Source organism: Ips typographus, linkage group LG16 (assembly GCF_016097725.1).
Source record: "Ips typographus isolate SLU linkage group LG16, UJ_Ityp_2.0, whole genome shotgun sequence".
NCBI classification, from domain to species: Eukaryota; Metazoa; Arthropoda; class Insecta; order Coleoptera; family Curculionidae; genus Ips; species Ips typographus.
Window position 1 is genome coordinate 7,209,842 of NC_138437.1, and position 24,661 is coordinate 7,234,502.

Genomic DNA, 24,661 nt, shown 5'->3' on the forward strand with positions numbered 1-24,661 from the left:
AACTGTGTTCTCGTGACTTTTTTTCACGTGTTGAATGTTGAAAATGAAATTTAATAAATACTGCGTAGTGTGCGTAAGTGTTATGGAATACAGGCAAAGACGAGTTAATTAAATATTCATCAATAGACTTGAGCAACATTGAGTTGAAAATTGCCTTATAACGCACCAAGGGTTTCATTTTCAAGAAATTGACAATATTTAGGTTAGGAGTACCATCAATAAAAAATTATATGATTTTTATCCCGAGAATTCCTGTTCAAATATTTACTTTTACTCGCCTCTAGAGATGTGTTTGATGGATGACACAAGGATTTTTAACCCATATTCTTGAATTGGATAAGTTACTGTTCCATTTGTGCTACCTCAATTATTGCCTTTACGAGGATGAATCGACATTTATTGGAGTGTTTGATGACACTACAAAAATGCATTTACTTGACAGGTCACAATTCATAACAGTGAAAGGATGATTTTACAACAGGAAATGCAATTTTTAAAGCTTTTCAGGTTAAGTTGCTGTGCAACAACCAACTCACAAATCTGTTTATCACACTTGACTTTCTGTAACACTTGATAATGCATAAAAGATTTAAAAATATATTACAATCTGTAGTATTTACGTCCATTTGTTCTGGACAGTCTGGAAACTTTCCCATGCGTTTTAAATCAGAAACATGTAACTTGGTAGGTTTGTTTTAAACTTTTTCTTATAATCCATTTCAACATGTCAATTGTTCGATTTACACACTTCAAATGCATAGGTAGATTTTTCTAAGATTTGATATGGGTGAGAAGTCCAATTCACACTTTTGCATGTTGTGAGTTCTATACTGTTTGTATATACTGCAGATAAAAAGTTACATATATCAGATTAAAGTGTTATTAAAACGATTTTTGAGTTTCAAGATATATTAGAGTGTAGTGAAAATTACAAGAACGAACACGAATTGACATAATTTTTTTGTATATAACAACCACCAAGTTTGATAAGAGTTAAGTAAGGGTTAGTTAACTGCCAGGCTAATCAATATAATCCATCTGAGAACTGTTAAGAATACTCTTGATTTGTATGCGAATATATATCGGTTTATTCATCAATTTGTCATATAGGCTATAATAAGTTTTTTTGATTAATGAAACCAAAGTATTAAAATCGAAACCAATACCAGAAAGAGGGAGTTCCATGAAATGTTGCACATACAGCAAAACAAAAACTCAATTAATGCTAAAAAGGATGTCATGGATGAAAAATCTATACGGCCATAATTTAGAATACAGAAAAACGGTTTCTCATCCTTTTTCAGTCTATGCTTGCTTTTAAAATATTATAAATCTACACAAGGTTCCAGTACCTAATTTTAAATAAAATCATGACTTCTTTGAGGAAATTTTAATGTTAGTGCTGTGGTATATTAGTTTCTCACAGATTTTAATGAAAATATTGAGATTTCGATTGTGTAAGCTCATTAATCGTTTTGTAACAAAACTCAGTAAATTTTGTGATATCCTTACAGATGATAATTTTATCTACCAACCTGAAAAGCAGATATGTAGTTGTATTTTAAACCTTTCAGTCACTCTATGTTGGTAAGTCCAATATTTCAAAAAATGTATTTGGTATTATTATAGGCTATTTTTCTTTTAGCGTGCAAATATTTTGAAAAAGGCTAATCATGCCCCAAAACGTCAATACATACCAAGTACTTTTGACATGGCTTTTTAATTTTTGACAAATTGCCTACCATGACCAAAAAGCAAAAAATAATAAATTCTGGTCAAAAAATCCCTCAACAAAATAAATGAGTATTTTCTTGCCCTTTAAAATTTAGATGATCCGGTTGTGTTGTTTTAATTTAAAAATATACATGAAATTGCGTGCTTATCACTGTTTTGCAATTTCGAATTAAAAAAATAGAACGGATGAGCGAGTGGTTAAATGAGACCATTCCAGAATACAAAATGTTATATTTTCCAGAGTTTCATTAAAGGTAGCAAGGCTATTTCTCGGTGGAGCGAGTTAAATCCGTGCTCGTAAATACAGAAATGTACATAAACACAAATTTACATTTGATGCCATACGTAAAGGGCCATCTTATATGAGCTAATAAGGGAGATTTTAATTGAAACTGCTCTGTCGGATAAACAGTTGCTGACTGGTATCATGTTTAATTTGTAACGCTTAAGCTAGCGATAAGAGGATTATCTTCTATATATTCAGCTCTTCTATGAGATGCGTTTTGAATATGTATTTAGGTTTCTGACAGCAGGTATGTAGTAAGGATTTATACAAGCGACATTTGTTATTTGAATATAATTTATGTCTCTATTTGAACTTTGCTTACAAATACATTGAATATGCAGCCTTTGCCTTTTTCCTCTATGTGGCTGATTAGCTGAGAACGCATGCTGCATGTTGTTTTTCCTAGTCGTTATTTTATTGACAAAAGATAAAACAGAGCTTTGATCTCAGCACTGCACAAATCTGGCAATAAAATGTATTTTAAAGCAGCTGAAAGTTTTGTCTATTGAATAAGTGGGAGTTTCCTGTAAAGAGTCTAAAATTTCTGTTTCTTTGAGGTTTACAGGAATGTAAATAGCAATTTGATTATTTTAATTGTCAGTGGCAAATTCGTCTGGCTAAAACTCGACGAGAATTATTAATTATTATTATCACTGGGGAAATTCGTTAATTGAGTTTTTGATGTTATTATATACCGAAAAATTATCGAGGGTCCAATTAAATTCCGGTTAATTATTTGGGTTTAAATATTTGAATTATATTCGCGAGAAATTAAATTTAAACGTTTTTTGCTAAACTCTAAATTTTGTTTATTCCACTTAAGCGCAAATTGTTACTCAGTTTGCAATAAACTGAAACAGGAAACTTAATAGGAATCCACTAAACGGCCCTTTGAAGTTGGGTGTATTGGACTAAACCATTTCATGCATACCGTCTATCCAAGGAGATATGTGCTATAATTTCATAATCCGGAAAATCGGTTTTCCAATAAGGAATTTCTCCTTGGAAACTTGAGACGCAAAAAGCAAGTTAATAATATATGAATTGCTTTTTTTTGTGATCGCCTTTTTTCGTATTGTGTGAGACAGGCAAAGTAAATACGTATAAGTGCAGGATTTGTTGAGTGTTGAAGATCAAAGCTAATTCCAAAGCACTATGCAATTCTTGAAATGTTTATTAAAGGAAATAGTTGCTTGTAGACTCGGATGGTGGAAATTCTCTTTAACGGAGAGATTGATAGCTCCTGATTTATGTTTTCTTATTTAACACCATTATTGCTCATTTTTCATAACTTGGCGTTAACTAAGGCGACTGTAAAAGACGTGGCTTAATTGGAAGAAAACCACTCGTTATACTGGCAATCTCGATAATGAAGCAAATTATTTCCATTAACATTTCAAATCTGCGCTTGCAGTTTCTTAAGGTGGTTATTAATAAAACTACCCGTTTCCAGGAATATTCGGTCCAGTTGACTTTTCGGGAACAATGGATGGACGAGAGACTGAAATTCAATGATTACCATGGAAGACTAAAGTATTTGACACTTACCGAAGCAAACAGAGTGTGGATGCCCGACCTTTTTTTCTCCAACGAGAAAGAAGGCCATACACACAATATCATCATGCCTAATGTTTATATTCGGATATTTCCTTACGGTTCAGTTCTTTACAGTATCAGGTAAATTGTTCTGTCTCTGATCTTGAGTTACCTATCCTCAACCAATTACTTTATTTTTTTTCTAGAATATCACTTACCCTTTCTTGTCCCATGAATTTAAAGCTGTATCCTTTGGACCGACAAATTTGTTCTTTGAGGATGGCCAGCTGTAAGTCTATTTTTTGTTGTTTAGTGAAGGTGTTTATTTTATAATTGTTTTTCAAGACAAGTACAGTTTAAAAAAATTAAAACCTGACACATGTAAGAGTGATACTGTATAATTTTTCTTTGAAAAAGGCAGAAAAATTCAGGTGACTCTTAAAGGAATAGCAGGCAAATATACAACAGACATTTTCTGTTTGGTAAAAATCAATTTCCACCAAGTAACCTAGTGAAGTTTTTTAACCGGAAAAAACACTACACCCTCTTTATACTTACTTATGCAAGACTAAAACGATAACAATGTTATTTTTAAACTTTTAAAAATTTCACCGGTAAACCAATAAAACAATCTTCTGCAAAATACCAAGAATTTATTAAAGCTAATATTACTCTTTGTTGTTTGAGTATCAAGTTGAGAGTTTAAACAATGTCTCTAACAATTTTTAAGCTCTTTTGTAGCCAGACGAAAGAGGGAGATAAAAAGAACTTGATTGAAGTTGGGACAATTTTTAAATTTGAGTACAATAAAAAGTTTTGTTGAAGGGGCTACTGAAACTTCCAGGAATGAAAGTTTGTTAAAAAGTGTACATGTAGGATATTGCGTTAATAGGTTGGAACTATATCTCTTATAAAAGTTTGATATTGATTGATTGATAAATAAAAATGTTTGTTTTTCAGATGGTTGGACTACTGACGATTTAGTTTTCTTATGGAAAGACGGAGATCCTGTGCAGGTTGTCAAGAATCTCCATCTTCCCCGTTTTACTTTGGAGAAGTTTCTCACGGATTATTGCAACAGCAAAACTAATACCGGTAAGTCAAAAGTCGTAATATTAAAGTAATAGATTCTGAAAGTTTGATTTTTTTTTTCAGGTGAATACAGTTGTTTGAAAGTGGATTTAATATTCAAACGAGAGTTCAGTTACTACTTGATCCAGATTTATATCCCTTGCTGCATGTTAGTTATTGTCTCCTGGGTGTCATTTTGGCTGGATCAAGGAGCGGTTCCCGCACGTGTTTCACTTGGTAAGTCCTTTCTGTAATACTTGTAGGGGCTAAAATTGGGATCAGGTTTAAAAGCCCTTGGAAAAATCCACATTTTCCTGTTACAACAGATAACAGACTGAACCAATATTGATATTTGAAAATTTACACGGATCTCTCTTTCCGAGCTGGTTTGGCGATGTTTTGTTTGAAAATGTACGAGAAACGTGATAATATTTAATTTGGAAGATTTGGATTTTTTCAAATGGACCAACTGATATTTCTTTGGGTTACGCCACTTGTCTTGACGACAACCACAGCTGTTTTGTGTGGTCTAATTGGAGAAAATCGATTGACGCGATAAAAAAATTCCCCGCATTTTTCTGATATCATTCAATGCAATCCGGGATATTTCCAGTCAAAGTTAAAGGAATATTTGAGTTGCTGTACTTTAAAAGGTACGTTTAAAAGGAAAGACGCGGAAACATCCATTTACGTAAATCCCGAGGAATTCTTTTAAAATCTCGCTTAAAGCAGGGAGTTTCAGTTGATTCCCGGTATAAGCTACAATTAATCCAAGCAATTTAGCGATTCCGTTACCATGCCTACGATTAGTAAATCCTGGATGGGAATTCAGCCACGCGGGAGACAAGGAAATTTAATTAATCAGAACAATTATGTTATTTAGGATACAACAATTAAAGTTCACCTTAGCGGTTAAATTCTCTAAGGTGAATCAAATACGACTTTTGTTTATAACAAGCTCGGTGCCTAAGCAGATTTTCCGCAATATGCCGCTCTGTGTGTACACGCAGAAGTTTTAATTGAGTTAAGATCCACGTCACCATTACAGGACTCATAATGGAAAAGCGTATACGTAGAAAAGGGCTAATACTAATTATTATTCAGCTGTAACTCCTTTATTAGTAATATGTTTGTTAATTCCCTTAAGTCGCCATAGAGATGCAAATTCACAGTCTCTGTTTCTTTCTATGTCGTTTGACCATATGCGTGAATGTAATGAATTATTTCTTCATATATTCTCTTCTCTGATACTGAATATAAAAGTTAACTCATTTCATTTTGAGTAAACATGAGTGAAGTCAACTTAGAATATTTACTAGATTTGCCCTAATCTTTCACAAAGGTTTTATACCTCTATAGAATGTGTTTAAATTTACAGCTTCAACAGTAAATGATATTGTTAAAATTTTTGATTAAATTCCTATTGAATTGCATACAATTTATAACAAGCTAACTCCGTCGTCATTCTCCAACTCAGGAGTTACAGGAGTTTTACACTTTACGTCAGTGTAAATACAGTTAATCTTGACTAATTATTTGACTTGGAAGATTTGAAAGTTACTTTAAAATTAATGTTATTGGCAAATTATGCAAAATATTCAAGTACTATGTACAGTGATGTGGGGTATGAGTTTTATAATTGTTGAAGTTAAATCAATTTGCAGCCTTATTATTATTATGTGTGTTTGATTGACTTGGGACCGTTTAGAAGAACTTTTATTTAATAGTTAATAAACGAAATGGTTGCTGTTACAGATGGAGTTATATTACAAAAGTTCTTAAATTTCATATTAAACTAAAACGTAAAGTTTGTAATTAATAATATCCTATTTCATGTAAAACTGTATCCTATTTAGCCAACAATATTCAAACAAAAGTTCGGGTAGTCTGTAATCCCAAATGTTTCAATTAAACTTGTTCTTTTGTGCTAGTTAGTGCACTTGTAATTGACGTCCACGAGAATTTAGCACAACACGTTAGAGTGTACGTATGGCGAATTAACCTCGAAATTATGTGACGTCCTAACTTTAACGGTACACGGAATCGTCATAAAATGATCGTAAATTGACTTTAAGAGGTGTTTAAATTCACTTTATGTATCTTTCATCATTAAAATGTATTAGCAGAAGCAATGGTTAAATGCTGTGAAAGCTAAATACAAATTATCTTGGCTTTGTCACACGTACAAAAATATCTAAATTAAACGAATTAAATAGGAGTAACAACGCTACTAACAATGGCAACGCAGACATCAGGAATCAACGCATCGCTACCTCCCGTATCATACACAAAAGCAATCGACGTGTGGACTGGCGTTTGTCTAACTTTCGTGTTTGGCGCGTTATTGGAGTTTGCGCTGGTGAATTATGCTTCACGTTCTGACATGCATCGCGAAAATATGAAGAAACAGCGCAGACAAGTCGAATTGGAGCATGCGCAATCGTTAGACGGCGCTTCTGATATGTTGGACGGAGAAGGCAATACTACATTCGCGATGGTAAGGAACCGGTCCATTCAGAACCATATTGTGACCAACAATCCGTCTCCTCTGCTGCAGAAACCTTTGGTTCGCGGACCGGGTGAGCCGATGAGGCTTGAGAAAGCCCATTGCGAGGTCCACATGCAACCAAGGCCTAACTGTTGCAGGTCTTGGTTGTCAAAATTTCCCACCCGGTCTAAGCGGATTGATGTTATTTCCAGAATCACATTTCCGTTGGTTTTCGCTTTATTCAATGTGATTTATTGGTCTACTTATTTGTTTAGGGAGGAAGCGGAGGAGTCTTAAGTTAAGCACTCTATTGAACCAAAAAATTCATATTCTAAATAAAAGCTCGCAATAATCTTTTTAGACGGCTGACAACCTCTAACTGAACCTTTAAGTTTGCAAGTTTTTATTTTATGTACCGCGGTAGTATGACCATCTACTGTCATTGACATTTGACAATTCCAACTGAGAGACATTTTCTGTGATCTTGGATAGACCACTCCTTTTCAACTTACTAAATTCATTAGGGAGATATTGCTAACTGCAATGTCCTGACAAAATTAAACTTACCTACAATTACGATTCATTCAATTACATAACTTCTGTAACTAAATGAATTTTTATTGGGTTATCAGGTAAATTATGTAAAATTAAGAAAAAAGTTCAGATGCATTCAAACCATCTATGCCACGAGGGCACAATCATTTCTAAACTTAGTTCATTAGTTAATTTTAAATTCGAGAACGTAAGTAATGTAATCTTTTACTGAAAAGTGGAATAACATTCCTAACTTAACATAAATGTTAGCACATCAATTTGAATACATTTCACTGCCATATGAAGTAATACGCATTTTGTGACTGTTTTTGCATTAGTTAACTGTACTTAATGGTAATAATTTAAAATATGAGGTACGATCAAATAATTATTACTACTGTTAAGTACCACCACCAGCTATCCACACTTTACAACAATTTAAATAATTCTTCAACTGTAATTACTTTCTAAGACAAGTATCACAATTAATAACGTTATTTAATTCAGCTTATAATCTTACCATGTTGTGCTCTAAGTAACACATCAATCATTCACTGCCTCATTAGTCTTCTAGCCGAACTAGCCCATTTCCAGCATTTACTCGTTGCGAATAATACACTTATACAGTGGATTTTCAACGTTACACCTTGTATATGGTGTATATGAAATAATGCAACGAATGGAAAATTAACTAAAATACTCCAGCTATTTTTCAGTCTGCCAAGAAAAATTTTAAGTGCCTGCAAAAAAACAAAAAATTGCAATACCTATCTCTCTATTTTAGCAGTATAAAACAGTCAACTGTTATTTACGTAGTAGATGCCATCTGCTATCGCGGTATTCCATCATCGTCAGCAGTCAATTTTCTTCTAGAAGTAGTCACTTATTTTTTGTTGTAACTCATCTCTATCATCGTCATCATCATCATCTAGTTGATTTTAGCTACATAGAAATGCCCTTCGAATGAAATTAATGGCCTTTTGAGGACGCTTTTAAAAACTTCGGTCACCTTGACGATACTTAGGATTGTTATGGGGCGGCGTATACCTAGAATATTTTTACTAAAGTATATTTTCGTGTTATTTTAATTTGGAATATTCCTGAAGTTCCGTGCCAAAACACTCAAAACACTTCCACGTTATTCTAGCTAGGTACATGCGTGCGATTTTGTATATATAATTAAAATGTGAAAGGAAACTATCGTCAAGGTAGTGAAGGAGAATATGGGGTAATACAACCTCATTTTAGTATATAAGTAAGTAAGTTGTTTGATGGCGATATTTAGATGTGGTAGAGTAGTTCTTGAATTGTTTTTAAATGCTTTTTTAAACGAAAATTTGAGCCGCGCAAAATGTTTGACTGCGATTGGGAGTTTTTTCGCTGCAACGTTAAAACTCTGTCTAGACTAAATTTTGATTTTTCTAGTAGAATAAATACAACTCGTTCGGAACGCTTAAAAGTGATAACTAATAAGGACTGAAGGTCTAGGCTGTAGAATCCTTTCTGTACAATTATATAGCTTACATTTTTTGACTTTTTATTTTTATCTAGTCTTTACTTGTTGGCCAGATTTAGCTGGTTTTCCCTCTATTTCTTCCTCACGTTATACTAGTTGTTTCTCTCTATTTGCAATAAGTATTAACTAATAACATAAATTCTAACAATATTATTAATAATAATAAAAATAAATACTAAAACTCATAACACCAAATAGATGTCTCTATATCATATAATTATTGTTGTAATGTCTATAATAATAAAATAGTAATAATGTGTGTTTCTGTAACAGATATAAAACTTAAATTATCATAAATGTGCTTGAAAGTGCTAAAGCCTTCTCAAGCAGGAACCAGTTTTAAAAAGTATTTAGAACAAGCTACAAATGATCTATAGTGACACAATAAGTAATATTAAAAATAGTCAATATTACCCCAATTCGCCTAAGCCAAGATCGACATTAATATTAAATATAGAGGCACAGACCTAATAAGTTAGTTGTTTAGAGGTTCCTGCGTATTTTAATAACCTGCAGTTGTAGAACCATTGGTCGGTTCCCAGCTCAATATAAAATTATGCCGTCTCTTTTTAGCATGGACGGATCGACTTTACAACTTAGGGTAGACGACTTATTGGTTGTAAGGAACTCCTATTTGTATTAGTTTAGTTGTGGACTTAAAATACGTAGGCTGATACAAATTTTAGGCAAATTTGCATGTCTTACGAACTTTATTTTTCTCATATCGTTTACTCATATCCCTTTAAGGAAAAAGGCGTTTTAAAATTCTATTAGCCTACTGTTTTAACTAAAACTATTAGAGTGAAACATTCCAAAATGTGATATATTTATATAGTGGTTAAACAGGTTAAGGGCGCAATTTATCGAACGTTTATCTTATTAGTTCGATTTTGATTAGAAACCAATTTTGACAAATTCAGTGGGTCAAGAAAATCGTTTTATGCGCAGTCGACTGCGCGGGAGGTCTGTATTGGTTGTGCTTGAATTTAACGTTGCTGCGTTGAAAACTCGCACAAAACCAATAGATATTGACGACCGTGATTTCTGCGCAAAAAAAAGGGATTAAATAAAATCTAAAACCCCAAGGGGCTAACAGTCTGTATAGTGTTACTAGTATGTAAATAGACGTTAAACGATGTTTCTTGACACACGACTTGATTTATGAGTTTAAGTTTGATATACTGTTAACACATATTACTGAAATATGTATTACGGAATCCTATATCAGTCCGGCGAGATATACGAGGAGGGGTTTTGCTACCTCCCAACTCCCACTGTTGTAAAGGAAGTAATATGTAAAAGATTTTGTGGTATTGTAAAGGCGTTTTTTAGGGAATAAATGATCATCCAAATTAGGTGGCTCATAGTTTTTCGTTTTGCTGCTTTAAAGGTGATTGTGTTGGTTGTTTAGAACGATGTTCCTCTTTTTAATGTTGTTTTTTGCTACCTCGGTCAAAACCCCTTTCAGGTGGGTTAGTCGACAGCAAAAAATGCTTTGCGTTTGAGAATCAACACTATAATTAAAATTTTATAGGATATAATAAGTGAAAAAGAATTTTTATACTTTGTAGTTAAGGTGAATAAATTAACTGTTAAGGTTATATTGACTCAGGAGCATGATAGAGGTGATATCAATATAGGATAGCCAATGGCAATCTACAACAATTAAGGCTCCCTCTCTAATTCAAATTAATTTTAAATTTATATAAGGTTACTTTGCTTCGTACAAATAATTATTAATTTTAACTATTCTACACCAACTGATTAGCGTATTTCCTTCTGAAGTCATTGAACTTTACTCTGCTGTTTAATCAACTTATTTCCGTCACTGACGGAACTTATACAGGGTGACACAAACCAACATCTACTTAGACGGATGAAATATTACTTGTACCTATATGGTTACTATGCTGTTTTATATTCACTGTCATAAATCGAATTGTAGTTAGTTCATATACACTTCCCTATTAACTGCTAAACATTGTTTTGTTGTAAATAAATTATGTTTGTACATACTCTCAGTAGGGTATTACATTATAGAGTTTGATTTGTATTGAAATGAACTTTGATATTTGATAGATGTTTCTTTGGATATTATTGAATTTTGACGATTAATATGGAATAAAATTGTAGTACAAACTATGTTGAGTTTTATTGTTGTTCAGTAATGAACAAGCAAATCCATAGAGGTGCAAGTCAACAAATTGGGATATATACCGGGGGTGCTGTCTACCTTGCAGTAAGGGGTTTTTAAGTGTATACCTAGTGTGTGGCAACTAAATTGGCTCAACAAAAAAAAAAGAAACATAAAGTAAACTAAAAAACAATTTATTATACTTATAACATAATCGTATAAAAGTAAGCGCATTGGCATTTTGTACAAGTCACTGGATTAGTTTCTCACATTTTACCTAAACAAGTTCAGACGTTATTTAAATACTTCACAGACAATGTAGTATTTACCAGCCAGAGTAATAACCACCTCCATAACCGCCATATCTGTAACCACCGCCGTAACCGTAACCTCCGTAATGGTCTACGTGAACCACTTGTACGTTGGGACTGTAACCGTAACCTCCATATCCTCCTCCCCTAACAAAATTAAACGTGTATTAAAAATTAATTTGTATTTCATTAGCGGAAAGAGTTATTAAGATGCTAAACCTTTTTATAAAGTAAGCATAACAGTAAACACATTCAAAGAAACTTATTAATTGAATTTTAACTCCCTGATTCCTACACAATATACAAAGAAACAACTTACAAGCCTCTGCCAATAATAGCTCCTTTAGCGACACCGGCTCCTAGAGCACCAGCTCCCAAAGCTCCAGCGCCCAAAGCTCCGGCTCCCAAAAGTCCCGCGCCCAAAACTCCAGCTCCTAAGGCACCAGCACCCAAAAAGGAAGCACCACCAATAGCAGCGGCTCCAAGAACTGGGCTTCGTTTTTCCCGTACAACTTCAGGGGTGTAAACTGAAGCAGCGTGGGTCATATAGATGACACAAGCAAAGGTAGCAATAAGGGAGAACTTCATTTTGTATTTTATGTTTTTGATCTAAATGGTCGATCGATACTGATTCCGATGGGCGAGGTGGCTTACCTTTTATATGCTTCCAATAAGTCTGAGAGATTTATCTTAAAAACTGTAATGTCACCCGGACGAAGGTCGTTCTAATTAACATAGTCGTTGGTTCTATACGGGCGATTTGCTGATCGATACTCTTGCCAATAAATCAATAAATTTGTATTCGGTATATAACGGATTTTGAATTAAAAAAGAGTATTGTACATTCAGTTCAAAAGTAAAATTATTTGTTTCTCAAGCCTAACCTAGCTAAACTTGTGAAATGACTAAATAACTTTGTTTCAGCTTATTACAAAAATAAAGAAAAATTCATTATTAAAAACAAATTAAGAGAGCATCATTAAAAACATTTGACATTCAAACTAAAGTAACCATCCTGACATTTTACTAATTAATAAACAAACTTACACCTTTAAATAAAAAAATGTTCAATTTAAAACACTTATTCCAGTACTAAAAACCCGTGTAGTAAACTCAATGAAAATTAACCAGAATTGAAATCTAAAAGTGCAGTAAAATTTCAAAAGAGTTGCAATTAAATCGCTTAACTAGATTTCCGGCAATTTGAACAAATGAGGGAGTACTTAATTTGTGCTAGTTGAATACTACTCTCTCCTGTTATTAACTCTCTAACTCACTTAACACTCACATACTCCTGTAATTTCATTTTGTCCTGAAAAAGTAGAAATGTTTCAATTAACTACAAAGCAACATTACACGAGAATTTACGTCTGCTCCGATTTATTAAAAAGCAATTTTGTCTGTAGTTTATTTGGTATTTGTTTCTTTTCTTCATAATTGAAAACAACATATTAAATAAAAATACACACTATGCTTGAGTAGGGTAAAATTCTGTCATTGGTTTATGCTGGTCCAAATGTGTTAATATTAAAGTTGACAACACTTTCCTAAATTAAATTTTAATTAGAACTCTGTGTCTCAGTTATCCATTTGTGAAGCTACTGATGATGGTCGTGTAGACTTCCTTCCACCAAAAGAGCTAAATTCACTACTAGTAGTAGTATACCATTTACATCAAATTTTTAAACCACTCAACCATTTAGAGATAGCTTAACTCCTAATTTATAACCAGGATTGTCAAGTTAACAACTTTACAAAAAGCACCAAAAAAATAGCTGATAAAACGCTACTTGTTTTGGAATGACGATGTAATATTTCCAAATAACATAAAGTCAATCAGTCAATATGGATTTTCCTACAATCAAGACTACAATAAAACTGAAAATCGTTTACATCATAATGACCCAATGATTATAAAATTAAACCAGCTAAATAAATTTTAACGATCACACTGAAAACTAAAACTGGTTCCAGACACCTGGCCAAGTCATTTAGATGCTAATGAAACCCATCAACATTTTACCAAAAAATTATAGATCCGGATACAAATTCTTGCTTTTTCGAGTCGAAAAATCCAACAAATAACGTGTTAAAACGTCCGAAACCTTGACCGAGGGCAACCAGTACCTCGAGAACCAAAAAGAAATGGTCAAAAAACAAGTGGAACCTTGGCGGAATCAATTTTTGGTTCCGACCTTACACGAGATTGATATACACGTTCGGAAGAAAGATGCAGACTAATATATGATACAAGTGTTACAAGGCTCTCAACAGCATTCAGCCAACAATATTATCAAAAATAAGACAGCTTGACCCATTAACTATCTAGGTGTAAAAGTACTACATCAATTTTATAATAGACAACAAAAGTCATTCTATAGAACCCAATGACGAGGAAGATAAAATTCCACATACGTGGTGAATTCGCAAAAAATCGTAAAAATCAATATAATTAGCATAGAACATCGGTAAAATCTCTTAGCTTGTTGTGGGAAGCGGCTGTTTGTCTAGTTCGTCATACACGTTAACTTATCATCAATCGCAAATAGCTGCGATGGTACTTCCCTAAGTAAATTTTTAAAGTAAATACTCGTTGTTTGGGGGGAACCTGTTTAACCGATTTCGTATATATTAGAAGTTAACAGCTTCGTTTATTATCAAAATAGTCACAAAAATGCATTGGGTGGTTTTGTGTTTAGTGTCGGTACTTGCTGCGTGTCATGCAGCCAGTTTCCAGTGTAAGTACTTAAATAGTTATTAACGAAAATCTGAGACAAGTGGAACTCTTTGCATCAGATATCCCAGGAATTGAATACGAGGGTGAAATCTATGTCCCCTTAAGTGCCCTTCCAGTTACTAGAGTAGCGCGATCAGCGTATGCAGGATACCACCAAAGTCCAGGAGCAAGTGCTCAAGCTCAGTCTGCTGCTCAAGCTGATGCTGGAGGATTTGGAGGTAATGCTAACGCTCAAGCTGGAGCAGTAGCTCAAGCAGGTAAAGCACGAAATAACTACAAACCCTCAAGAAGCATTTACATAAAAACTACTTTAGGAGGTTTGTATTTCCCTGACCAATTTGGAGGTGGGTTTGGTGGACCTGGGAAACATGGAGGACCTAGACATCCTCCTCCACGACCACCACCACCATTTGGAGGTCCAGGTGGTGAAGGAGGTTTTGGAGGAAATGGTGGATGTAAGTTTATTATCTTCAGATGGGGGGGGGGTGATTTATTTCGAATTTAATGTTCAAGTTGGTGGACAAGCAAACGCTGGATCTAACGCCTTAGCAAATGCCGGAGGTGGTCAAGGAGGCTTTGGAGGAAATGGTGGATGTAAGTTTATTATCTTCTGGGTGCGTATTCTTGAAACGAGGGAAGGAAATTATCAAGAGAAATACCTGTAGAATGTGACAGGAACCGTTATTGTTAGCTCCTTCTGTCACATTCTATCAACACTTCTCTTGAGAATTCCGTTCCCTGCTTTCACGAATTAGGCCCCAGATGGGAATGGGGTGATTTATTTCGAATTTAATGTTTCAGTTGGTGGACAAGCAAACGCTGGTTCTAACGCCTTAGCAAATGCCGGAGGTGGTCAAGGAGGCTTTGGAGGAAATGGTGGATGTAAGTTTATTACCTTCAGATGGAAAAGAAGTGATTTATTTCGAGTTTAATGTTCAAGTTGGGGGAGAAGCAAACGCTGGATCTAACGCCTTAGCAAATGCCGGAGGTGGAAGTGGCAGTGGATTCCATAATCATGGAGGCCAAGGAGGAGCATCTGGAGGTAATTTTCATAAATTTATTACCATTAACTTTTAATTCTATTGCAAGTGGCATAAACCAACGTTTTGTAAAAAATCAAGTCTAATAACCATGTTGAAAACTATTACAAGATTCAGCTAGAGCATCACGGTCTACGAGTATAACTAATTATCGACTTGTTTCACATGTTGATTTGTCAATGGATTTTACGTTTGTGGTGAAGGACACTTTTGGACATTAAGTGCCAAAAAGGTTTTTTTAGCTCGTTGATGCGAAAACCTACTGATTTATTATGTAGCGTCGTTTTGAATTATTTTTTGCTGTTTGAAGTTGGATTAATTGTGTTAATTTTGAAATAATAAGTATACCTACTATTTTATTTCAGCTGGTGCCCAAGCAAATGCTAATGCCGGAAGTGGAGCTGGAGGTTTAAGTCCACATGGAGGCGGAACTTCTGCAGGTATATTTCCTACTATTCCATTTTTCCTACAGAGTCAATACAATTTTTATGAATTTAGGAGCCTCAGGAGGTAGCAGTGCAGATGCAAACGCCCAAACTCAAACATTTACCGGAAACGGTTTCACCGCCACTTCGTCTTCAGCCAGTAGTTCCAGTAGAAGCCAAGGATATGGAGGCTTTGGAGGAGCTAACAGCATTGCTACAGCCAACGCTGTAGCTGCAGCTTAATTTTTAACTATTAGTATGACTGAATTATATACAAGGTCCAAATAATTTTGATAATAAATGTTGGTCAGTAGGGATTGGGAAGTGAATAAAACCACTCTGTTGTAATTAATTTTGTTATTAACAAAATCCAAATAAAGCTTATACATAAACGGTACTATGAAAAGCTATAAAATATGTACAAGAATTGAATAACATTTTTACAAAAGGTATTTTAACTTATTTTACTTTGTATGTACAACATACGTACGTGGTCTCCTACAAAAATAAAGTAAATACGACTGGAAAAAGTTTATGTTATATAAAGCTTGTTCGGTAAAAACTACCCGACTCTTTTAAAAGTTTGAAAGTTTAGCAGAAAAAAACTACGAGTAATGTATAAACACGTGATAAAAAAAACCCGAGTTTTCGAAAACCTTTGCACAACACCTAACGGCAACACAACAGGTTAAACCTCATCCAAATCTCATATCCAATTTTGCGGATATGAAATTCGGATGAACAAGACTCAACTTATAAAGTCCCACCAAACACCAAAATCGCACCGCTAATACTTGTGTTTATGTCGGTGCTTTCTCGACCCTGAACTTGTGGAATCTGGCGAATAATATCGCGTCCTGGACGTGCTCCTGCTTCTCCTCCGCGATTGGGAGGGGGAGGGCGATCTCCCCCTCGTTTTGGAACCTCTGACCGGAGATGGAGAAGAATACCTATGACGACTTGTACTATGTGGAGGGGAGTATTTACTTGTGGAACTAATAGGAGAGGTTGAGTCTTTTCGCTTCCGCGACGACCGAGAAGAGGGTGGAGAATGACGACGGGATCGGGGTGGGGAAGGTGAAATCTTCGCACTTCGTTTCCTTCCGGGACTCCGGCTTTTCGACCTGTTTTTGTTAGGTAGAAAACTGTCATAATAACACTGGTTCATTCAGCCTCATTATTGTGAAATATATGTGCTACACTAGTAAAAAGCGTATTTTAAAGTTACCCTAAATTCATCTTGGTTAAAGTGTTAAAATGTAAATTAATACTGAAATTTCTTGGTGTTAAAATCAATACTAGAAAAATACACATTTCAAATTAAATGGTGGCCACAAGTAGAGCTCTTTGTTTATATATATTTTTTTTTTTTTTAACCTAGTGCATAAAAAAAACAAACCAAACAAAAATAGTTGATATTTAAAGAAGTAAAATACTTTTTTGAGACACTCTGTACAGTCCTATAATTAAACTTGGACCACCACAAACCAAAATTTAGAAAAATAAAATTCAATGAGGCTTTAAAAGAATACTTTAAAGGCCGATTCCCATCCTGATTGGTTGTAATTTATTTAAAATACGACAAATCCAATCAGAATGTAGAGCAACCAGCTGTGAAGAAATATATCACTATAAAACAACTTTAAACACAATAAGTTCAATTTAAAATCCATTTGACTGTCTTATTGCATTTAAAAGTGTAGAAAAACGACAAGTCTACTAGAAAAATAAATACTTAAATCTAAAAAGGTTACCTGTGTTTCGATGTGGAACCACTTGAAGAGCTGCGAGCATGTTTTTTACTTTTTCTAGAGGTACTATAAAAGCAGTAAATCATGAGCTTAATAAATGTAATAAAAAATGTGGTTTGAAAAATAAATAGTCTCAACAAGTTTTTAACAGACAAATTGTTGAAACATGTTCTCAAAAAAATTAAAATTGCACCTTAGAGAACGGAAACACAAAAGAAAAACTCGATCGCGATTTAACGCAGTTTGCAGTCGAAAAAATTGCCGGGAGATTTTGTACTTACTGTTCCTTGTAGTATTCATCGTCGGAGTTGTCCTCGCCACGCCTTTCGCTCTTGTCATAGTCTCTTTTATGTTTTTCAGGTTTCGGAGTTTTGTCCCCTTTAGGTTCTTTTTTAGACTCTTTCTCAGACTTTCTCAATAATTTCCTTCTATAATGTTCTACTTGTTGGGACACTGTCCACCCCACTTTTAACGTCCTTTGTCCTGATTCCAACTCATCTTGATACTGCACAGCTTTCACTTCAATTTCCCGTAACTTCATACGCCGTTCTTCTGACATGTTTCTGTAATTAATATAGTTAATGTCAGTTGATTCAAGCACATTAAATATCGACCTGGTGTCGCCGTAATCAATGGGAGAGTCCTGATCATTAGCATTGAGACTACTGTCCTGGCTGTTGTTGTCGTGACTAGCTTCCAGTAAATCCCATTTACTTGTAGTCATGGCTTGAGCTTCCACTTCATTAGGGTCCACGGTTTCCCATTTTGATTTTATAAAACCAGAGGCAACAGGTACTCCATCAATTAAAGAGTCATCTTTAATTTCTTCACCTGTACAGTGTTATTAAGAATAAAAAATGGCAAAATTGGCACCAAAACTCACCATCAATATCTTCTTCTTCCTCCGCAGAGCTATTATAATGACTCATTGCATTTTTCAGTAATGCTGCACCATCAATAGGAACTCCATCATCATCTGACGTTTTCTCCAAAGGATTTCCGTCAATGTCCTCTTCCTTTTCAGGTACTTCTGGGTCCTGAAAACAAAACTACGTAACAACTCTACTTCAGGGTAGACTGTAGTGCAACATACCTGCTCCAACCCCAAAAAGACATTATGTAACTTAACCATAAAGTCCGAAGTGTAAATTCCCGTATCCTCCCAGGATTTCAGCACTCTGAGCACGCGGACCCTAAAGCCTTCAGCTTGAATTCTGCTTTCTAGCTTGTCATATGTTTTTTTCACTTCTGTCATTATGTCTAAAAGCTTTCCCTGGAACACTTTCCGGTAGTTCGATGCTTTGTTGACCTTCACTCCGCAATTGTTCAAAATATCTGACACTAAATACAGCCTCGATATTTTTTTGGTTATTAACGTTGATTCGTTTGATAGAGACTCGGTGATGCATTCCACAATTTCTTCAGCTGCCTCCGCGTGATCAATACAGTACACCATACCCTCACCTATTTTTCTTTTTTCAGGAGTTAAATTGCGTAGCAAATCTTCCAAGCGGTCTCTTTGGCTATAAATTAAGACTGGTTAGAACAGGAAATTTTAATAGGGTGTTACTACTAACCCTCTTGATAAAGCGCCTTTAGACGCTTCGCGAAGAATGTCGTCATCTACAACTAAATCATCTGGCATCCCTGCTGTGTAGGAATGCATTAATGGTGGTTTCCAAATTGAGCCTCCTAGTTAGTTAAAACTTTTATTACACAATTCTTAATATACATATCGCAATTATAATACCGTGAAACATTCTAAATTCTTTAGATTTCCAGTCTTTTTGAGCGTCCCCGTGCAAAATAGAATACATTTTCCACCGGTAATAAATGTGCCCAGGGCTTTGATTTTCGAACAGAAACCTTCAATAAACACATACGTTGATATTTTATACCAGTGACATCACAATTGTTTTACCTAAATTGAGGATTATGCAGCTCCCTATTCATTATCATTGCTTCAAACATAGGTCCTTCTCTAACCACAAACTCAACCATTCTATGTATTAACATCAACAAATTCTTATCATTAGGTATAACTACTTTTACTACTGCTCTTTTTAATATTGCATCTAGTTCTTCATCAGACTTAGGTAAAATATCCTTGTCTTCAGAAGAGGGTTGAGCATTAAAAGGCAATCCTGTAAGCCCAACCAACCATGAAAAAACTAACCAAAAAGTTAAATCCAACCTACCTGAAGGCGGAGGAGGTTGACTAACTTCCATAAGGACAGGAGGGATATAAATAGGGTGAGAGGGTAAGATCACAGCCTTTCCCCACCCCAGCTTCATATCATACCCAAACACATCTTTGCCGTTTAAGTTCCTTAAGGCTCTTTCTCCATCTTTACGAGACATATAAGCGACAAAGCCGCAATTTCTTCCTCTAGCTTTCTCTTCATCTGATCGCGGCCACATAATTTTAATACTAGCTAAAGGCCCGTATCTTCCAAAAATTTCCATTAATTGAGGTTCAGTTAACTAAAATCCCAATTTTTTATTTCACTATCCTAGATTTAAAGACAGTTAAACTCACTTTAGGATGTAGATTTCCTAAATAAATATTTGTGGTGTTAGGGTCTCCATTATCAAAAGACCCTAAGTCACCCCTCATAAACAAATCTAACTCATTTTCAATAGGTGTTTTAACATGAGTTTTATATTTATGCCTCTCTTCTCGTTCTTCTTGGATTCTGGTTTATTTCAAATTTAATATTAATTTTAAAAAATGAGATTCAGTTGGGGTAAACCAAACTTACTGCTTGAGCTCTTCCATAAAACTCTCCAAGTTACTTTTACCACTTCTTTTAGATTTACCAAACCTTTCCGGTTTCTTTTCCGTTATAAGGAAATTAGCGTAGGCTTGCGCTTTTTCAGCTGAGGTCAAGGGTTCATCCTTAATTAGTTTTGATGTAGGTTTGTACAGTTTTCCTTTATCTTTAGTGTCTTCCCCTGTAGGAGACAATTACTTTAAAACGCCATTTATTGTGACATAACCAAATGATAATATAATTAGTGCAACATTGTAAATTATTAAAAATATGAAAAAATACAGTTGTTTCCTTGCAAATTACGAAATGTAAATCAGTTCTACAAACAACCAAGGTTTTTTTTTACTACACTACTTTTTATGCTTTGTTAACCACTACTTTAATGATACAATGTTGCATTAAACTATTCATAATTTACCAATCAATTATCCAAAACTATTTTCAACCTTTAAAATAATATTAATGAACTTACTTCGAGCACCAGCATCATAAGTACCAGCTTTAACCCAGACTTTGCTGCTGCCATTTACAGGCGTCTCCTGGAAGGTTTCCACAAATTCTTGGAAAGCCTGAAAATAATATATTTACTGTGAAGTAAAGAAAAAATAATTTTGCTTCTGGTAAAAATGTTTTCCTTTTCTAATGGGTTTAAAAAGGCATGTAGAAGGTAAAAGAATAATTACTAAGATTTAGTTAAATAATTATGGACAGAAAATTGGCAAATAAACAAAAATAGAGAATGTGGTGCTTTTGCCAATTTCTAGAAACAATTTCAAATGCAAAATGGGAATAGTACAAAATGATTCCAGCTAGATTGTGCATTAGTAGACCACAAACAATAGTTACACTAATTTCCAAGTTGCTACTTATTTAAAATTATGACCACAATATTAATAGTAATTTTTCTTCGGGTCCTAGAGTCCTTTTTGCATGACATGACAAAGAAAAGGAACATTCAAAGAGAATAAAACCCACACACACATCTTATAATTCAGAAAAAACAAACATACTTGCACTGTTCTTTGTCATTACAACAATGCACATTCATCTGAAATTGGCATAAATGGGATTTAGGATAAAATAAGACCTGTATGTATAGGGAATACAATTTAGATGGTTGATACTGTGCCAAACAACATCAAAATGAGTATACCTAAAACCTACTAAACCTTACTTTTAAGTTGTTTTATTTAGATGAAAGGCACAATGTCTACACAAAAACAAATTTTTGAGTAAGGAATAAATACACTATATAAAAGGTTCTTACTTACTAAAAATGCAAACAATGAACAATTAATTTAGGAATAAATTATATGAAAGATCAGTCAAATTTCTTTCAGCTGCATGTGTTTTATAACATTTTTTGTTTCTTAACATGGACAATACATACAAGAACCTATATCAGGAGGTTATAATTGGGACTCACCAACTTATCATTTAGTATGCAGGCCTATGTAAAGTTAATAACCTAAACAAGATAACTCTGAGATAAATCTTTGCTTGAATGACAGTCCCATCCCTGCTTCAAGACTACAGACTGCTTAATATTACTATACTAAAACAATTTTAGAGTCAAAAGTTTTAGTATCTTTGTGTATTACAAATTACAACAATCATCCACCAAAGTAGAGTGGAACTTAACCCCTCAAATTACAGGTAAAACTTACATGAGCTGCAGCCTTCTCTTCCTCCCTTTTCCGTTGTTCCTCCAACTCCTTTTTGGAGAGGCTACGTTTCCCCATGCTTCCAATGGAAAACGCTTTGAGTTTTTGCTCTGGTATATTCTGTTTACAACAAAAACTAATAACCATGATACCCTATAGCGGCAAACGACTGCCTTACCTTGATTTTTTCTGACATATTGCTAAGTCAGCATTCCAAAAAATAAGTAAAATCCAGATAACTGGAAAAGGCAGTAGACTGAACTCTGTACTCGTAAAATAAATAAGAAATAGCAGATTGTAAGGCAAAAGTTTAAAATAAAAAGTAACATTCAGGATCACTAAACATTGCTTAATGGTTAATGGCAAAGTTACTAGACTAGACTGATTGTGGGGATTTTTGTGTCAAACTGTCAAATCTGGGGAGTTTTCTGTCGAAATTGTCAAACGTAGCAAAGTGGCAACGTGATGAAGAAGTACGTTCAGTTATGAAATTTTATAGATCGTAATGATGCGTTCCGTATCCCTGTTATTATTGCAATTTTTTTATTTGTTGTGATCTTTGTAATCTGGTTTGTTTTACGTTTCTGTATAGTTTACTGCCTGTCACATTTATGCACAGTTACAAATGTAGTGCTCAGAACTACAGAACAACGAAAAATAATTTAAACTGTTGTTTTCTTCTGCTGTGTGAGCGCCCCCTATAAGCTAAAGCCCAGAAACTTCATCGGTTTTGAATTGATTGTTTGATTTTAGTTTGAATCCTGTGTGAATTAGGGTTTTAGTATTTACTCTGTTGTAAGCTACAATAATCGGCTCAACTGATTTTAAATTACTGTTTTCTCTGGAATTAACAAGGACTGCTATATTTTCCATGGTAACGAACATATGGGGGTGACATGATTAATTAGTTTCAGAAAACTGAATGTATTTTATATATTGTTTTAATTCATATATCCTCGTTCTTACTGTCACAATTATTGATAAATTTATATGAATGAATGAGTGTATAATCTATGGATAAGCGCATTCACCATTTGTCATTAAACAACTACAGATAGCAGTAACATGAAACATTCAACCTAAACTAATTAGCAATATACAGTTGATCAGCATTTGTCCTTAGGCAATGGTTGATCAACTTTTTCGCAATAACAATAGGTAGTGTCAGTCAGGTCACCGTTTTCGCTGTTCCAACCCGGTTCTAGGAATATTATAAACTGTTTGTTGATAGTAAGAAAATCATGCCCCGTGGAATTAAAACCGTACTAAATTGCAATAATGAGCCTCCTAGTACTGACAATTTTAACTTGGTCAACATATTTTTTTAATTAAGTAGAATTTCAACTGCCCCTGAAAAGATCCATTCTAGTTCACTAATTGCTTACTACTAAATTTTATAATGTGTTATGTCTCATTGAGAAGCCCAGTAACTGAATACTAGTCAGATCACATTACATTACAACAACAGTCGAGGCAAAGTTCCCTGGATAGGTAGGTACATCAGCATCTTCACGTTGACAACAAATAACTGATATTATTTTCCACTAGAGTGCGACAAAAAAAAACTAATTTTTGCGTTATGCTGATAAGACGGATGATATTGATATACGATTTGCAACCTAAACTAAGTGAATGCTGTCTGCAGACTACGTTTCTGATCTCACGTACGCCAAGAACCAAGAAGAAAGCAACCCTACCACTATGGTAGGGAAGCTGCGTGTCTTTTTCTTACTAATTGCACTTGTGAAACATGATATAACGCGGTTCACACAATGATAATTAATCTATAGCGCCATTGGAACATAATGTTGGGGATATTTAATCTCAGAGAATTTGTAGTGATAATAGCCAAGGGCGAAGTCTACGTCTGGCAACAGGTGATGGTTAATCAGCAAAATTCTAGCATATTGGATAAGATTTACTAGGAAATTGGAGGTGCAATTTTAATAAAATACATTACATTAAACTCACTTGTTTGCACTTTAGTAATTATATAACTGACTGCATAAAAAAACGTTCTAACAAGATTAAAGTGACCCTAATAGACCTTGTGCAATTAGTGGTGATATAAAAAATGCATGAGGAAAGAAACATATGTGACTATCAATCGATGTACTTAAAGGAAATCGATTACTGACACAATATTATTTAATCAACACCCTGTAACGAGAACTACAGACTAGAAGTCTCAATTCCAATTACAAATATTAATAAATCGAAGTCGTCGAACTGTAGTTACTATGCACTTAATCTGACTGATTGGTCCACGTGAACGTGTTTAATCTACAAGTTGTAAATTATCTTTTCCTAGTTTGGAAGGTATTATAGAACATGTTAATGATCTGGAGAAGGCTTATTACCAAATAATTAGCAGAGCGCCAGATTGACACAAAAGCAAATAGCAAATTGAAAGCCCCATTTATAGAATTGCTAATTTAAGATTGCGAAACGGCCATTTGATACCTGAGGCTCGTTACATTAGCAGTAAAACAACCTGTTGTGGGTGGCTTTACGCTAATATCTACATTGCTGCGTCACTTAGATGCTCTGCCAAAAATATCGTTAGATACAAAATTATCAGCTGCTTTTTAGAAAAGGAAATACATTCTTTAATAAATAATATAAATCTAGCAATGTGCTTCCGGACAGGAAAAAATCTC

The 24,661-nt window shown here is 34.4% G+C and overlaps 4 protein-coding genes and 1 long non-coding RNA gene across 14 annotated transcripts in view; 3 read left to right on the forward strand and 2 right to left on the reverse strand.

Moving 5' to 3' along the window:
* The window catches only part of GluClalpha (glycine receptor alpha 1), a 31,701-nt gene extending 20,396 nt beyond the window's left edge, over positions 1 to 11,305 (forward strand). For 4 of the 7 annotated variants that reach the window (XM_081993766.1, XM_081993764.1, XM_081993765.1 and 1 more), the window contains 5 exons: positions 3,474 to 3,697; positions 3,763 to 3,845; positions 4,517 to 4,651; positions 4,712 to 4,864; positions 6,844 to 11,305. In XM_081993766.1, coding sequence (XP_081849892.1) covers positions 3,474 to 3,697; positions 3,763 to 3,845; positions 4,517 to 4,651; positions 4,712 to 4,864; positions 6,844 to 7,412 — 1,164 coding nt within the window. In that variant the 3' untranslated portion in view covers positions 7,413 to 11,305. The remainder of the gene's footprint in view (positions 1 to 3,473; positions 3,698 to 3,762; positions 3,846 to 4,516; positions 4,652 to 4,711; positions 4,865 to 6,843) is intronic. The other 3 variants (XM_081993769.1, XM_081993767.1, XM_081993768.1) reach the window with 1 other exon arrangement.
* A 172-nt stretch (positions 11,306 to 11,477) lies between these two features.
* Positions 11,478 to 12,253, reverse strand: LOC145738763 (uncharacterized). Of its 2 annotated transcripts, XM_081993805.1 has the most exons (3): positions 11,930 to 12,252; positions 11,629 to 11,757; positions 11,478 to 11,576 (listed from the first exon to the last, which is right to left on the reverse strand). In XM_081993805.1, exons 1-3 carry the CDS (start codon positions 12,196 to 12,198, stop codon positions 11,573 to 11,575), a joined length of 402 nt encoding a protein of 133 aa, XP_081849931.1. In that variant the 5' UTR covers positions 12,199 to 12,252; the 3' UTR covers positions 11,478 to 11,572. The 2 variants fall into 2 exon arrangements, with proteins under 2 accessions (XP_081849931.1, XP_081849932.1); XM_081993806.1 differs by having other exon boundaries at positions 11,539 to 11,757; positions 11,930 to 12,253.
* Positions 12,254 to 14,102: 1,849 nt separating this feature from the next.
* On the forward strand, positions 14,103 to 16,160 carry LOC145738755 (uncharacterized). 3 transcript variants are annotated; one of them, XM_081993780.1, is made up of 8 exons: positions 14,105 to 14,348; positions 14,407 to 14,604; positions 14,662 to 14,802; positions 14,861 to 14,941; positions 15,149 to 15,229; positions 15,288 to 15,389; positions 15,753 to 15,827; positions 15,886 to 16,160. In XM_081993780.1, the coding sequence occupies exons 1-8, from the start codon at positions 14,285 to 14,287 to the stop codon at positions 16,053 to 16,055; spliced, it is 912 nt and encodes a 303-aa protein (XP_081849906.1). In that variant the 5' UTR covers positions 14,105 to 14,284; the 3' UTR covers positions 16,056 to 16,160. The 3 variants fall into 3 exon arrangements, with proteins under 3 accessions (XP_081849909.1, XP_081849907.1, XP_081849906.1); XM_081993783.1 differs by lacking the exon at positions 15,149 to 15,229 and having other exon boundaries at positions 14,103 to 14,348; XM_081993781.1 differs by lacking the exon at positions 14,861 to 14,941 and having other exon boundaries at positions 14,103 to 14,348.
* LOC145738739 (U2 snRNP-associated SURP motif-containing protein) lies at positions 16,155 to 22,391 on the reverse strand. Its single transcript, XM_081993748.1, has 15 exons — positions 22,180 to 22,391; positions 22,005 to 22,121; positions 20,810 to 20,906; positions 20,326 to 20,518; positions 20,103 to 20,259; positions 19,762 to 20,047; positions 19,485 to 19,707; positions 19,314 to 19,429; positions 19,141 to 19,255; positions 18,657 to 19,086; positions 18,447 to 18,600; positions 18,178 to 18,394; positions 17,845 to 18,126; positions 17,567 to 17,629; positions 16,155 to 16,936 (listed from the first exon to the last, which is right to left on the reverse strand). Exons 1-15 carry the CDS (start codon positions 22,195 to 22,197, stop codon positions 16,600 to 16,602), a joined length of 2,805 nt encoding a protein of 934 aa, XP_081849874.1. The 5' UTR covers positions 22,198 to 22,391; the 3' UTR covers positions 16,155 to 16,599.
* Positions 22,392 to 23,302: 911 nt separating this feature from the next.
* On the forward strand, positions 23,303 to 23,967 carry LOC145738765 (uncharacterized). Its single transcript, XR_014180849.1, has 2 exons — positions 23,303 to 23,492; positions 23,550 to 23,967. It is a non-coding gene; the product is annotated as an uncharacterized LOC145738765 (long non-coding RNA).
* The last annotated feature ends 694 nt before the right edge of the window (positions 23,968 to 24,661 follow it).